The sequence below is a fragment of the Lepidochelys kempii genome, chromosome 1 (genome assembly GCF_965140265.1).
Source record: "Lepidochelys kempii isolate rLepKem1 chromosome 1, rLepKem1.hap2, whole genome shotgun sequence".
NCBI lineage: Eukaryota > Metazoa > Chordata > Testudines > Cheloniidae > Lepidochelys > Lepidochelys kempii.
Window position 1 is genome coordinate 81,861,199 of NC_133256.1, and position 15,509 is coordinate 81,876,707.

Genomic DNA, 15,509 nt, shown 5'->3' on the forward strand with positions numbered 1-15,509 from the left:
GAAAGTGCAAAATACCTCACAATAGGCAGATGGAGTATTAGTGTCCTCTTAATGCCTAAAAGTTAGAGATTATAAAACCATAAATCGTGAAGTGCGATTCTTCTACAACTACTTTTTTCCCTATTTACTATAATAATAATAATAATAATTAATAATAAATTAATACGACCTAGCTCTTAAATAGCCCTTTTCATCAGTAGATTTCAAAATGTTTTACTTACCTCCTTTATATCGTTATCCACATCTTACAGATGGGGAAATTGAAGCACAGGGAGGTAAAGTGACTTGCCCAAGGTCACCCAGCAGGGGAATAGCAGAGCTGGGAATAGAACTAAGGTTTCCTGAGTCCCATTATACTTTCTGCCCTAGTCCATATTACTAGCCTTATACTCATTGATAGTCTTTTTATTAAAAAAAAAAAAAAAAAAAAAAGTCCAGTCTGTCATTGAATTGCTAAATTGTCATCAACATCATATGAAAGTGAGTTCATTTAATTATACATTGAAACTTGAAAAATAACTTCCATTTGACCAGTTTTTGTACCTATTGTTATAAGTAACTCCCTCATCTTTCAGCTCTAATAATTTAGAGAAAGTGTGGTGTTACTTTCTAAGTGACTTACACCAAAAAAAAAGCATGTATTTACAACTAATGCTCAACAAATCTTGTGTTAATCAGTCAATACTCTGCCTCTTCTTTTAGCCAGCCAAAAAACTTCACCAGTCCAAACATCAAGCAGTCATCTACTGCCATTTATCATCTTCCTGCTAGCGCTTTTATTTTTATTTTATTTGTTTGTCTGGAAGTACCTTTATTCTCCTACATCTATATATTTCTGGTTATGTTTTAGAATTCAGATGGTCTTCTGACACAACAGCAGTTTTATTGTTCTGAGTTAGAAGCTATATTTTTTTTAAAAAAAGGAAGAAACGGAGCAATGTTGTAAAACTGTATAGCAAACATTCTTTTGTACTTCAAAAAAAATTGTTTTGTATGTTTGTTTAGTAACCTAAAACCCTGAAGTTAATTGTAAAATCTTTCCTGATGTTGGAACTATATATCTAGATACATAAATTTATATAGATATGAATGGGACAAGACACTAAAGGCTCACAACTCATGGTTGGTTTGTGGAAGATCAGGGTTATACAAATAATACTGACTTTTTCCATTATTTTAATACAGCTAATAATCTAACCTATTAATATGACTGGCTACCTTAGCACTTCTCATGATATCTATTTTAAATATTTTCAGGTCTCCTCCTGTTCTTCCGAGGATTTGTCAATTACCTTAAAGTCCGAAACATGTCTGAAAGCATGGCAGCTGCTCATAGAACAAGATTTTTCTTCTTGTATTAGAGGTAAGCAATTTTGTAAATATTTAATATTAAAACTTAAGTCTCTAGAGCAGTGGTTCTCAACCTGCAGCCTAGTCAGCACACAGCTGTACAGTAGTATTGCATGTGGACCATAATGGTAAATAGGTTGAGAACCACTGTTCTAGAGGTAAATGCTGAGCACAGAGGAGCTGAAATCAAGATTTATTTTAAGGAACTTCAGATCTTGGCCACCAAAAAAAGAATTGTGTTGTGCCATGCATTCTGAAGGTACTTTAGAAGTATGATGCTTTTTATAACGCTACATTCTGAAAGTAAAAATATTGTGTTCTTTTGAAACTAGCATTCTAAATCTAAAACCAACTTAGAAATTAAGGTGAAAATTGTTCATCTTGTATAATCAATCTGCAGCCAATCAGGATAGTCATTAGCAAATGTGAACTGATCAGTCAGATCAGTGCTTCCTCACTGGCGATCTGAATATTAAGTTTGATTGATATTGCTCTGAAGAGATAAGAAAGACAGACTAACACAGCTGCTACTCTGAAACCAGACATATATTGACTCTGTACATGACTCTTTTAAGCCAGTTGTGAGCCACGATTTTTATGATGTATCTAACAGTGTGCTCTGTATAACCTTAAGCTATCTGACTAATCTGTTTGGCACATGTCCACTTTTTTGCTTCTATAGACTTTTTATCCATTAGGTAGATCTTTTGGATTTTGCTACATAACTTAATACAGGGAGACTCGGTTGCTTTTAGCGTTACTAACCACTATCTTCATGTCCACAAGTAACTGTTGTAGCATTTTCCTTATTTCATGAGCAACTTGAAATGTTTGGTATTGGTTCTTAATCTGATTTCATTTAGAAGCTATATTTAATTTCATAAAGATGATTTTCTTAACTTTTTTTTTTTCTTCAAGATTGGCCTCAGGATCAGTATGAAGTAACCAGCAACACAATATTGGAAGTCTGGGGGGAAAAAACCAGAGACACTTAGTCTAGAAATGATGGGTCTCTTATTTAAGATGGTGACATCCACTTAGACACCTACTCATTTAAAATATGGAAAATAATTACTTATGCTATGCTTTACAGATCTTGATCAAGAAATAAATCTAAGTGAGCGAAATTGCAATGTACTGTGTGTTTACTTTGTGCCATTTTGTCAAAACTGTGCAGTAAGGTAAACTTTTAGGCTGATTTTTAAATGCCATATATTACTAAGTTAGTGGTCTCCACACTGCAGTATTTTATTCTTTTCATAGGAATAACATCTTTCATTTTCTGAGCAGTACAGTGGCCTCTACATAGTAAGGAAAAGTATAGTAAACACTGCATGAAAACATCTAGTATCTATTTTGCTAAATAATTTATGGTGATGAATAAAATACATGTGCAGGCATAAAACTTTTAAAATTCAGGGTACTAAAAATTAACTGCATACATTGTATCTGAACACAGTGGCTTTAAGGAAAACCTAAGAGAATCTGTGATGGTTTGGTCGGTGAGTCTTTCATCTGAGATGGAAATCTGGTATAGGATCAAAGATTCGGGATTTATGCAGCACCCACTAAAGTCAACTCATTGACTTCGGTGGGTGCTGGGTAGGTCCCCAGACTTCTGACCTCATCACAGTGAGGGCTATGGGGAAAAAAAGCTCTCCAGCTCTTGAAGAGACTTAATATTTGTTCCAAAGGTTTTAAGTATTAAATTGAAATAATACAGTCAAAGCAAATGCCAACAAGCATAAATGAATGAATTTTATTCATTTAATACAAGGAATAAATGCACTGAACAGAAAGTTACTTACTTGTCAATGTTAGCAGCTCTAAAATATCATGAAACATACAAATCGTTCAAGAGAAAAACTATAGAATATTTTTGAAAGTTAAGGGTTGTTTTTTTAATCCTGTCACTTTCTGTTATCCTGTTATCCTGATTTGGGGAGTAGCTACTTTTTTTTTTTTTCCCCTTCCTCCCCCCAGCTGTAAATCTTAACTCAGTTATCAGTGTTGCTTACAGGTAATCAGTCTGAAGAACTGAAGTATGATTCTTTCTTTATCTCCAGACTGCATCAACCAGACATTCCTTTCCTTTACCAATGTGAAATTTCCAGATGATCGGTAACCCTCCAAGTAAATAGGATAGAAGACTACTAAAAACAGAAGACAAATTTGTGAAGAAAAGATACAGCTTCTAAAACGAATGACAGGGTGGTTTTTGCTTAAGTGCCAGTTCTGTTCATTCTAGTAAATATTTATATTAAGTATTGCCTTTTTGTTTTTGCACATTTGCATATGTGCTAACTAGAGGATAGGATTGAACTGAGAACAAACCATACATACAGTCTGATGATAGAGATTAAGTACAGTCAGATTGGTTAATCTGTGCTTGTTGTTTGTGAAAGATTTAAATGGTGGTTTGTCTCAGCATGTATGTACCACTGTCTTGTTGATCTGAAGTTAAATTAATAGTAAAAATGGGATATACTAAATGATTCAGATTAACCAGGTCAGGTTATAGTTAGTTTTTTATGTCATTTAGGTTCATCGAATGATTGCGCAACATACAACATTTTTGTTATAAAGTTTTTACTAAAACCTGCAGCTCCTGATTATTATAAACCTGTATTGATCAGCTTTTATCAAACTCTCTGACCAAAATATGTATTGATTTAAAAATGAAATATCCCTTCCAGCTAGCTCCTGTGTAAATAACTATGCATAGATTACTGTTTAGATTGCTTCTTAGGAATTATGTCAAAATATATTTGTAACCACAGTATTTTCTCATTCACTGTAAATTATGTTTACTCTTCATATGGACAGTATATATATACACACTATTTTTTGGCTAATTTGGATGTTAAAGTATAATTTTATTTTAGATATAATTCTAAAAGAGAGCAAAAGCTTTTAAATGTCCATCGGAACAATTTAGTTTCTTTGCAGTATGATTTGAATAACTAATTTGGGCTTGATCCTGGAAACCCATACGCATATGGAAAGTCCCATTAAAAGGGATGGCGCTACTCTCACAAGCAAGCACTGGGCCATTGAGCCCTGATTCTGCAATTAGATCCATGTAGTTGGGCCTGGGCTTCTGCATAGGTGCAATTGCAGATCAGTTCCTTGGTTTGTAACACTGATCATCTTAATTAAGAAGGTTTGTGTTTATATAAACACAATCTGTTTTATTTAAATTTCTCAAAAGGGCTTTTGTAGCTGTCTTACCACGCTTGTTTAGAATAAATACTTCAGTGTTACATAAGAATGAAGCTGATGAGTACATTTTTATTGTCACTTTGGAAATAACATTTTTTTCTTCATGGGTGTTTTATTTTTTTAAGGCTCTACTAGCAAAAATAGGAAATGGGTTCTTGATTGTATTTACTTAAAAGTAGCAGTATTACTCTTTAAAATATATCATCTCTAGAAGGTGCATTCTCCTGTTCTTAAAAATACGTAACTCCCACTAATGTCTGAGACTTACGATTCTGACACAATGGGAGAATAGACCTCTTAATTCTTTACTACAACTGGAATCTCAGTTGCAACCAGTAATCGATATATTTTGCATCTTTGAAACACATTTATTTTCTTTCTCTTTTTTATTGGAGCTTTGCTTTAATACTAACATTAAAAGAATGAGATTTGTTGTCTTAACTTAGTGCTATATTTTGTATCTATACTGAATGTTTTAAAAAATGCATATGTAAACTGGTCACATTGTTCATTATTCTTAATCTTTCAAAACTACCAGAAAGGTAAATGATCATAGACTAACACTTCAGGGGAAAACTCCTCTTTCCAGCCTTTCTTGAAAAAATAAAATAAAATTCATTGTTTAATAGTTGATTTGCATTTCCCTTTGAAGTTCATCTGTTTTTTTTTCATTCATTGTCCTTATGAGAGAGAGAGAAAATAAAACATTACATTTTGTTTTGCTAATTATGATGTTTGCTTTTGGATTTTGCACCTTACATTAGAGAATTACCCATTTGCAGTATTCACGCATGTCAGTTAGCATGTAATTACATGTAAATTTCTGGCTAAATGAGTACAAATCCCAGACTCCTGTACTACTACTTCCCTTCATTCCATGCTTTATTACTTAAAACTTACTATATTGACATTTCTTTTCACTACTTAGTACAAACATGAAAAGCATGTAATGCTGATTTCCTTTTTAAATTTACCTTGGTCACCTAGTACAGTAAATACCAATTTTCCCAAGTTAAATATCAACCTTCCAGTTCATTTCTCTGTTTACGCCAGTACATTTCACAATATTCTTTCTTCTGAATCAGGATGTTTGTTTTTTCCGGGCTAGCTTGAAAAATTTCTCCTTTGTTCTGACAAAAAGAATGGGTAGAGCTAAAGCCTACATGTTATCTAATCCTCTGTAGTTGATGTAGCACTTTAGTAGCCTGAAATATCATCAGCAGGAGGAAAGGAATTAGGACAGTATTTTCAAAGACTATGCAATCTCTTCCAGATGTGTCAAATGCTGTGTACTTTTCTTGCTATTTCCTGTGAACTTGGATAGGAGCAGCTGCCTCCATGGTTTGGAGAAATTTGGCCAGCTTTGCTTTTTGCCTTAAAGTTAGAAAACAAACTAATACGAGGTTGACTGTAAACAGTTTTTGTTTGAATGCAGAATAGAGCTTTGAAGTTTGAGGAAAAAACATTAAATTTTTAAGTAACTTGCACAAACCCTATTTATAGCTTTCTTCTTGCCTGTTTCCTTTGTCCAAGACACCAGGAATGTGGTTCAGCTAGGCCACAGTTTATTAATGCATCTGGGAAACAATCTGGCAATAACTTGCCTGATGCAGGTCATCCTTTTGTAATTTGTACCACCTGGTGAGGGCTCCCTTCACCCATCCTTCTCAACCCATTTAAGCTGGTCCCACCACTGTTGCTGGGACCCTGTACTGCCCTTCCCATGTATACAAGTTAATGAAGTGGGGGAAGAGGGGTTGAACCCTCGTTGTACCAGTCATTAGGAGCCCCAGCCCCATTCTCCACATTCTTTTGGACATGCTGTCCTCTAATCCAGTTCTGGTTTATTGAGGAACCAGACTTGTTCTGGACATCTACCAGTTTGCAAGAACATGAACTTTACGACTGACCCTAGCCACTGGATCCTGGGTTGCTGCAGGCCAATCAGGCAGTGAGGGAAGTATTCTTTCCAGGCCAAAAGCAACTAGTGTGATGCCCATTGTAAGGACCCGAAACAGCTAATCTCAAAGAGGGAAGGATGGTAGCTATTGCTCCTGACTGCAGAATGGTCCCCAAGCAGGGGAAAGGGCTTATAAAAACAAAAAAACCCACCCTCCTGGATGTATAGGAGTCAGTCGGCTTCTGATGTTCCCTTCCATGCAGCCAGTTCATTAGGAACCCCCAGATGCCCATAATGAAGCTGAGCTCCCACAAGGAGTGGAAGGGGAAGGGAGCAATCCTTAAAGGTGCACCAGTGTTTTCTTTCCCTACTGACTCAGACAGTTTCCCCACCCCTGAAGTTTGGAGTGGGGAACATTTTAGCCATATGGCATATCTATCTTGGATAATACTTAAGGTGTTCTGATAATGTAACTGCAGAAAGACCCTACTGACTGTCAACCATTTTGCTGCATTGTTTTGATATTTGTAAATGGCTGGATTGGTGTTTTTTTGTTTTCTATCAATTTCTAGCTGATTTGGTTTTAATACATATTTAAGCTAATACTAAATATGGGTAGTTAAAGTTAGTCTCGTACAGTTGAAAAGCAGACTACTTACTTAGGGGGCTACATATGTATTGGGAGCTTAATTTTAACTTAATTCTACTCCTGAAAATCTTGCCTGAGCTTTTAAGGGGGTAACCCTTCACACAACTGAACTCTGGTCCACAACCTGTTGTGTGGTTTTTTTTTTATTATTTATTGGATGTTTCTTTTGACCTGAAGTGTAACAGACTATATTACTCCACAACGTAATCTAGGAAGTTCTTGTTGCATGTTTTTGTATTTTTCACTATAGAAAGTTAAACCCTTTTAAATATATTACTCAAACACTAATATATCTATTCCTGGCTTGACACTAGTCTAACGGATCTCAGTTCTATAATACCAACAGAAAGCAGTTGTCAGCTAGCAATGTCAGGCTTGTATCTATGTAGAGATTTTCAAACATAATTTATGTGATGGTACATGGGTAGGAGTAGTATAGTGGTTGAAGTTAAACATTTTTCCACCAGTTTGATAGTTTTTACTAACATTATTGCTATTGCTTATTCTTTGTGTAGATCCTTATTTATAAAGGGAGCTCTCTCAAACCAGTGACTTTTTTGAATTAGTGGAAATTTTACATATAGCCACCATGTGGTTGCCATTCTCCACCTCCTAGAATTGATGCAGTGTTGTGTGGTCACTCACAGATGTAAGTCACTACTGGCTTGAGAATTATGGTTTGGGTGGGTTTTTCTTTGCTTCCACTGCATGGTCAACCTCATGCCTTCTGATATCACACAAGGAAGAACAATTAAACCGTGACAATGTTCTTCTCCTTTTCTGTATCTTGTGCTCTGTAACCTCTTTCTAGACTAGCAAACTAGTTACCAGTGAGATTTAAACTTTTACAAATAGCAAAGGCTGTGCAGCAGTGGTTAGTTAATATTAGGGCTGGTGATTAATCACAGGTAACTTACGCGATTAACTCAAAAGAAAATCACAAAAAAATGAATCACAGTTTTAATCACACAGTTAAACAATAGAATACCAATTGAAATTTATTAAATAGTTTGGATGTTTTTCTATATTTTCATACATTGTATTCTGTGTTGTAATTGAAATCAAAGTGTATATTTTTGATTACAAATATTTGCACTGTAAAAATGGTAAACAAAAGAAATAGTATTTTTCAATTCACCGCATACAAGTACTGTAGTGCAAACTCTTTGCCATGAAAGTGCAACTTACAAATGTAGAATTTTGTTTCACAACTGCACTCAAAAACAAAACAATGTAAAACTTCAGAGCCTACAAGTCTACTCAGTTCTACTTCTTGTTCAGCCAATCGCTAAGACAAACAAGTTTGTTTACATTTACAGGACATAATGCTATCCTCTTCTTATTTACATCACTAGAAAGTGAGACCAGGCATTTGCATGGCACTGTTGTAGCTGGCGTTGCAAGATATTTATGTGCCAGATGCACTAAAGATTCGTATGCTCCTTTGTGCTTCGGTCACCATTCCAGGGGACATATCATGCTGATGACACTATATATATTTTGCCATATATTTCATGTTATAGCAGTCTTGGATGATGAGCCAGCACATCTTCATTTTAAGAACGCTTTCACTACAGATTTGACAAAACGCAAGGAGCGTACCGGTGGAGATTTCTAAAGATAACTACAGTATTGGACCCAAGGTTTAAGAATCTGAAGTGCCTCCCAAAATCTGAGAGGGATGAGGTGTGGAGCATGCTTTCAGAGGTCTTAAAAGAGCAGCACTCCAATACAGAAACTATAAAATCCAAACCACCGAAAAAGAAAATCAACCTTCTGCTGGTGGCATCTGACTCGGGTAATGAAAATGAACATGTCAGTCCATACTGCTTTGGATTGTTATCAAGCAGAACCTGTCATCAGCATGGACTCATCCTCTGGAATGGTGGTTGAAGCATCAAGGGACATATGAATCTTTAGTGCATCTGGCATGTAAGTATCTTGCAACGCCGGCTACAACAGTGCCATGAGAAAGCCTGTTCTCACTTTTGGTGTGTAAACAAGCGGCAAATGTAAGCAAACATGTTCGTTTGAATGATTCGCTGAACAAGAAGTAGGACTGAGTGGACTTGGAGGCTCTAAAATTTTATATAGTTTTATTTTTGAGTGCTGTTTTTGTACATAATTCTACATTAGTGCAACCTTCATGATAGAGATTGCACTACAGTACTTGTATTAGTTGAATTGAAATACTATTTTATATTTTACAGTGCAAATACTAGTAATCAAAAATAAATATAAAGTGAGCACTGTACACTTCGTAATTGAAATCAATATATTTGAAAATGTAGAAAACCTCCAAAAGTACTTAAATAAATGGTATTTGTATTGTTTAATAGTGTAATTAATTGTGAATAATTTTTTAATGGCTTGACAGCCCCAGTTAATATCCATCTCTTATTTAAAATGAGAATGGACGCCTGATTAAAGAACACATTTTAAAGTATTTTTGGTTGGATATAGCAAATATAATGTAATGGGATCCGATTATCCCAACCTTATACCTCTTCTTCTATCTGCCTGTCTTTGTTGTTCGTTTTTTCTTTTTCTGTGGTCTAAAAAACTCTCTCTTGGGTGGGACTCTTAAACAAATGAGCAGTTACTCTTTGGTTCCTCATTATACATGACTACAGACGGATGTCCCTTTTGCTTGTAGTTTTGTAGATTGGTATCGTACTGTGATTTGCAAATGTCCAGATGTGGTCATAAATACAGACTGCTGCTGGCATAATTTGTTCTGTTTAAAAATAACACAGCTATAAAGCAAATTGGCACATGTACACATTCATCTGCAATACTCATTTGGCATCTCCCAGTTGCTCACTTTGTTAAATGTGCTCTCCTTCTTCCTTCTGTCTGCTGTAGTATCAGTCAGCTGCTGCTGCAGCCACTGTAGTGTTCTTGGCAGCTTCACAATCCACATTCGGAAGGGTGTATTACATTTTTCTATCAGTGGTGTCTGGGTGTTGCAGAGTTAAGTTGGCAGGCCTTTCTGGGGCATCTATTGGAAGAAGTCACTGCTTAACTATTGTAAGACTACTGATGGCAATGTCTGTGGGATCAGTCTGCAGCTAGTTTGTCTTCCAAGTTTTTTTTCTTTAAATTACTTACCTCTGCATTTGAGAATGTCTCCTGCAATTTTCTTAGAAGCTTAATGTGCAGATTTATTTTATAATCGACATCCGGGATGGGCAATAATTTTTGCAGGGGGGAAATTTGGCAAGTCGTTACGGGCCACACATTTCTACCATATTAATGGAGGGGATGCAGGGTCTGGGAGGGAATTTTGGGTGCAGGAGGGGGTTTGACCTGGGACAGGTGATTGGGGTGCAGGAGGGGGTGTGAGGTGCAGGCTCTGGCCAGGAGGTGCTCACCACAGGTGGCTCCCAGCTGTTGGTGCAGCAGGGGCTCAGGCAGGCTCCCTGCATGCCGTGGCCCCATGGTTGGGGGAGTGGCTGCGGCCAGCTGCTGCTGGCATGTCTCTGCGCACTCCTTAGGAGGAGGGGGGCAGCGGGTCTCTGTGTGCGGCCCGTGCCCACAACCACCATCCCCGCAGCTCCCATTGCCTGGTTTGTGGCCACTGTGAGGATGGATTGCTCGGGGCAGAGTCCAGGTGGATCACCCTCAACGCCGACCAGACTGGCTGGGTTCTGTCTGGCCGGGATTCACGGCACCGCTTGTCCTAAAGGAGTGAATATTGGCAGGACTGTGGTGGGCGTCGCCATTGGTCCTAGTCTCGGAGAGGGTACCACAGTCAATCACGGCATGGTCGTCGACGCAGTTCCCACTCGGACTCCCGCTCCAAGTCTCCTCCAAGACATCGCAGCCCTGGGGTCAATTGCCAGCGTTTCGCCGTTGCGGGTCTGCCCATCGAGGCCATTCACGGAGCAGCTGTTACTGCCGGTACCAGTCCTCCATGTCGAGATCGCTGTCCCTTGGCCGTCATTAGATACCAGCACCGCCGCTCCTCCCAGTCCAGAGACAGCAGCAGATCTTGCTCCAGCCTGGTCTCCATTCATAGTCAACCCGAACAGCTGGCCCCGCCGGTGTCACAGCAGGTGCAGTGGTACCGAGTGTCGTGGCCAGCCCAATGGTACCAGTGGGCACCGTGGCCTGCGGCACAGCCCCGGTGGGAGCTCGCTCTGTGGCCGAAGTTTTGGAGGCAGTCTCGGCCTCCCTCTCCAGACCCCTGAGAAAGGAAGCGGTGGGACGTGTGTCCTCAGCACTGTGCCCAGAGTCCGACCAGGAGGTGGCCTCTCTAGTGCTGGCTGACACCCAGAGCACCGCACCGGCCTCTTCACCCCGCCCAGAGGAGGCGATTGCGGGACGGAGGGGGGGGCGGGGCCGCAGGAGGACTTCAGGGCCCACCAAGAACTCTTAAAGAGGGTGACAGCAAGCCTCCATTTCCAGGCAGGGGAGATGGAGGAGCCCTCAGACTCCCTGTTTAACGTGTTGTCCCCATCGGCACCGGGTCGGGTGGCCTTGTCTTTCCATGAAGTGGTGGCTAAGCTTTCAAATACCCTGTGGCAAACACCGGCCTCATTGGTCCCCATCTTTAAAAAGGCAGAACGCATGTACTTTGTGCCCGCTAAGGGGCATGAGTACTTGTATACCCACCCAGCGCCCAAGTCCCTGGTGGTCGAGTTGGTCAACTACAGGGAACGGCAGGATCAGCCAGCCTTGACCCCAAAGAACAAAGACTCTCGGAGACTGGACTCTTTCGGAAGGAAAGTTTATTCATCTTCAAGCTTCCAGTTACGAATGGCAAACCATCAGGCCCTCTTGGGCCGGTATGAATTCAGTCCCTGCCCGAGTTTGAGGACTCCCTTCAGGAGCGCAATAGGAAGGAGTTCAAGGTGCTAGTGGAGAAAGGGGCAGCGGCTGCAAAGGCGCCCCTGCGCGCAACCTCAGATGCTGCAGACACAGCCGCATGATCCATGGCCTCTGTGGTGTCCGTGAGACGGGCGTCATGGCTCCTGCTCTCTAGGCTGTCCAACGAGGCGCAGTCTTCCATGCAGGATCTCTCATTTGACAGGAAAGCTCTGTTTGCGGAAGAAACAGATACAAGGCTGCATGGCATGAAAGACCTGCACGACCCTCTAGACTCTGGGCCTCTATGTCCTGGCTCCGGCAAACCCTAAGTTCAAGCCGCAGCAGACTCCCGCCCCAGCTGCCCTTCTGAAGTACAAGGTCGCCCATAAGAAGCAGTGGGACTATAAGAGATGCCCTCCAAGGCAATCTCAGCCTGCCTTCCAGCTTGGGTCCTCCAAGGGCAAGCAGGCGGGGACGCTCGGGGGCACCCCACCAGTCCTCATCAGGGATCCACCCCCCAATAAAGCTTCCCTTCTCCAACTGGTGGTGTGCTTTCCTCCCGGAATGGTCGCGGCTAACCTCCAACCAATGGGTCCTCAACACTATCTCCCAGAGTTGCACCCGCCAGTTTACTTCCTCAACGCCCAACCACCCCCTGCCCCCATCCCCCTTGGGGGACCCTGCGCACTAAGCTCTGCTCAAGCAGGAGATGGGGCGGCTCCTAGGTCTAGGAGCGATAGAGGTGGTGCCCGAGGAGTTTATGGGCAAGGGGTATTACTCCTGTTATTTCCTTATCCCAAAGGCTAAAGGGGGGCTCAGGCCCATCCTAGACCTCAGAGATCTGAACCAGTACATGGTGAATCTCAAGTTCCACATGGTCTCCCTGGCTTCCATCATCCCCTCCCTGGATCTCAGGGACTGGTATACTGCCCTCTATCTACAGGATGCGTACTTCCACATACACATATTCGAGGGGCACAGGCATGTCCTCAATTTCATGGTGGGACAGAATCATTACCAATTCACGATCCTCCTATTTGGTCTGTCCACTGCCCCCAGGGTGTTTATAAAATGCAGGTTGGTACTAGTGGCCTACCTCAGACGGCAGCCGGGGGATCCAGATATTTCCCTATCTGGACAATTGGCTTGTCAAGGACACCTGCCGATTGCAGGTGAGGGATCACATGGCGCTCCTTCTGTCCACTTGCACCGCCTTGGGCCTGTTGGTAAACAACACCAAGTCCATGTTAGTCCCCGTCCAACGCATAGAGTTTATCAGGGCGCTCCTGGATGCAGTGTCAACCAGGGCCTCTCTCCCGCCAGACAGATTTGAGACCCTGAAAGGTCTCATTGACTCGGTCACAAGGTTCCCAGTGACAACACCCAGGGTTTGCCTACAACTCTTAGGTAACATGTCGGCGTCCACGTACGTGGTCCATTACACCATGAAGCCCCTCCAGCTCTAGTTGGCCTCGAAGTTCTCCCAGGCTACAGACAGGATGGACAAGGTCCTCACCATGCTGGACTCTGTGATCACCTCCTTACGGTGGTGGTCCGCCCCAAACAACCTGCTCCAAGGGGTCCCATTCAGGGACAGGGCCCTGTTGTTTGAGCTGGTGTCTGATGCGTCATACGTGGGTTGGGGGGCCCATGTGAGGAACTTTCAGACCCAAGGCCTGTGGTCGGCTCAAGACCTGACCTTACATATAAACGTCAAGGAGCTCAGGGCGGTGCAGCTGATGTGTAAATGGCCTTCTGCTTGCAGCTGGAGGGCAAGGTAGTCAGGGTCCTCACAGACAACACTGCCTCAATGTTCTATATCAACAGGCAAGGTGGGGCCTGGTCCTCTGCCGCGAAGCCCTCAGGCTGTGGAACTTCTGTATAGCCTTCCAACTACTGGGCGCCCAGAACGAGAGGGCGGATCGCTTGAGCAGGGACTTTTCCTCGCAACACGAGTGGTCCTTCCACCTGGAAGTGGCCCACCAGCTCTTCTGAAGGTGGGGAACTCCCCAGGTGGACCTGTTCGTGACTCGACCAAACCGGCAATGGCCCAGTTCTGCTCCGGGGAGAGGGGCTCAGGAGGGGTGCTATCACCGATGCCTTTTTCTTGTCCTGGTCTGGCCAGCTTCTCTATGCCTGTTCCCTCTAATCAGCAGGGTCCTGGAGAAGTTAAAGACGGACAAGGCCCGGGTCCTCCTCATTGCCCTGGCGTGGCCCAGGTAGCATTGGTACAGGACCCTCACTGGCCTCGGGGTAGCTCCGTCGTGGCCGTTGCTCCCCTTCCCTCTCAGGACCAGGGCCACCTCTTCCACCCCAACCTGGCGGCTCTTCACGTCGCGATGTGGCTGCTCAGTTGTTAGGTGGAGAGGAAAGGACTTGCTCAGAGCAGGTTCAGCATGCCTTCCTCACAAGTAGATGGCCCTCCACTCTCCGTGCTTATTTGGTGAAGTGGTCCCGGTTTTCTAAGTGGGTGGCAGACCAGGGTGTCTCTCCGGTGACCGCCCCGATCCAGCTTATCCTTGATTACCTCTTCCACCTAAGGGCCCAGGGCCTGGTGCCCTCATCAGTCAAGGTGCACCTGGCAGCCATATCAGCCTTCCATCCGCCGGTGCAAAGGCGCGCAGTATTTTCCCATGCTATGACTGGCTGGTTCCTTAAGGGTTTGGACTGTCTTTTTCCATATGCTAGACCCGCGGTCCTGCAGTGGGACCTAAACCTGGTGTTGGTTCTTCTCATGGGGCCCCCGTTTGTACCACTGGCCACGTGCTCCTGGTTTCTCCTCTCATGGAAGGTGCCCTTCCTGGTTGCAATCATGTCGGCCAGGCGAGTTTCAGAGCTCAGGGCTCTGAGCTGCCTTACACGGTCTTTCATAAAGACAAGATCCAGCTCCACCCATGCCCCACTTTCCTCCTGAAGGTGATCTCCGCCTACCACATGGCTCAGGACATTTTTCTACCAGTCCTCTGCCCCAAGCTTCATGCGTCCAGTGAGGAGTGCCGTCTCCACATGCTCGATGTGCAGCGGGCTCTGGCTTTCTACCTTGAGCGGACCAAGCCGTTCAGAAAGTCCTCGCAACTGTTCTTCGCCTCAGCTGAGCGCGCTGGGCCCAGCCGATTTCCACTCAGTTGCTTTCCAATCGGATCATTTCATGTATCCATTCCTGTTATGAGCTGGCGGGTGTCCCCCTGCTACCCATTGTGAGGACACACTCGACTCGGCCGCAGGCCTCGTTGGCTGCCTCCGTGGCCCACGTCCCGATCCAGGACATTTGTAGGGCTGCCGTGTGGTCTTTGGTTCACATGTTCACCTTGCACTATGCAATCGTCTCCAAAACCAGGGATGACGCCGGGTTCAGCAGGGATGCCCTCTGTCCTGGGAACTTGTGAACTCCTACCCACCTCCAACAGATATAGCTTGGAATTACCACCCTCCTTCCCCTCTGTCGGAGTTGTCTGGCAAGAAGGAACTGAGGGTCGGGGGAGCGCGTAGTTCCCCTTATACCATGCCAGGCAGGAGCCACTCCGGGGGTCGTGGCGGGCACTTCACCCCCCGCCCTCCCACGGGTACTGCTAGGAG

The 15,509-nt window shown here is 43.1% G+C and overlaps 1 protein-coding gene across 5 annotated transcripts in view; it reads left to right on the forward strand.

Moving 5' to 3' along the window:
* The window catches only part of NDFIP2 (Nedd4 family interacting protein 2), a 65,956-nt gene extending 60,658 nt beyond the window's left edge, over window positions 1-5,298 (forward strand). For 3 of the 5 annotated variants that reach the window (XM_073347428.1, XM_073347451.1, XM_073347460.1), the window contains 2 exons: window positions 1,258-1,363; window positions 3,417-5,298. In XM_073347428.1, coding sequence (XP_073203529.1) covers window positions 1,258-1,361 — 104 coding nt within the window. In that variant the 3' untranslated portion in view covers window positions 1,362-1,363; window positions 3,417-5,298. Of the gene's footprint in view, window positions 1-1,257; window positions 1,364-2,268; window positions 2,468-3,370 lie in introns of all 5 variants that reach the window. The other 2 variants (XR_012159337.1, XM_073347439.1) reach the window with 2 other exon arrangements.
* The last annotated feature ends 10,211 nt before the right edge of the window (window positions 5,299-15,509 follow it).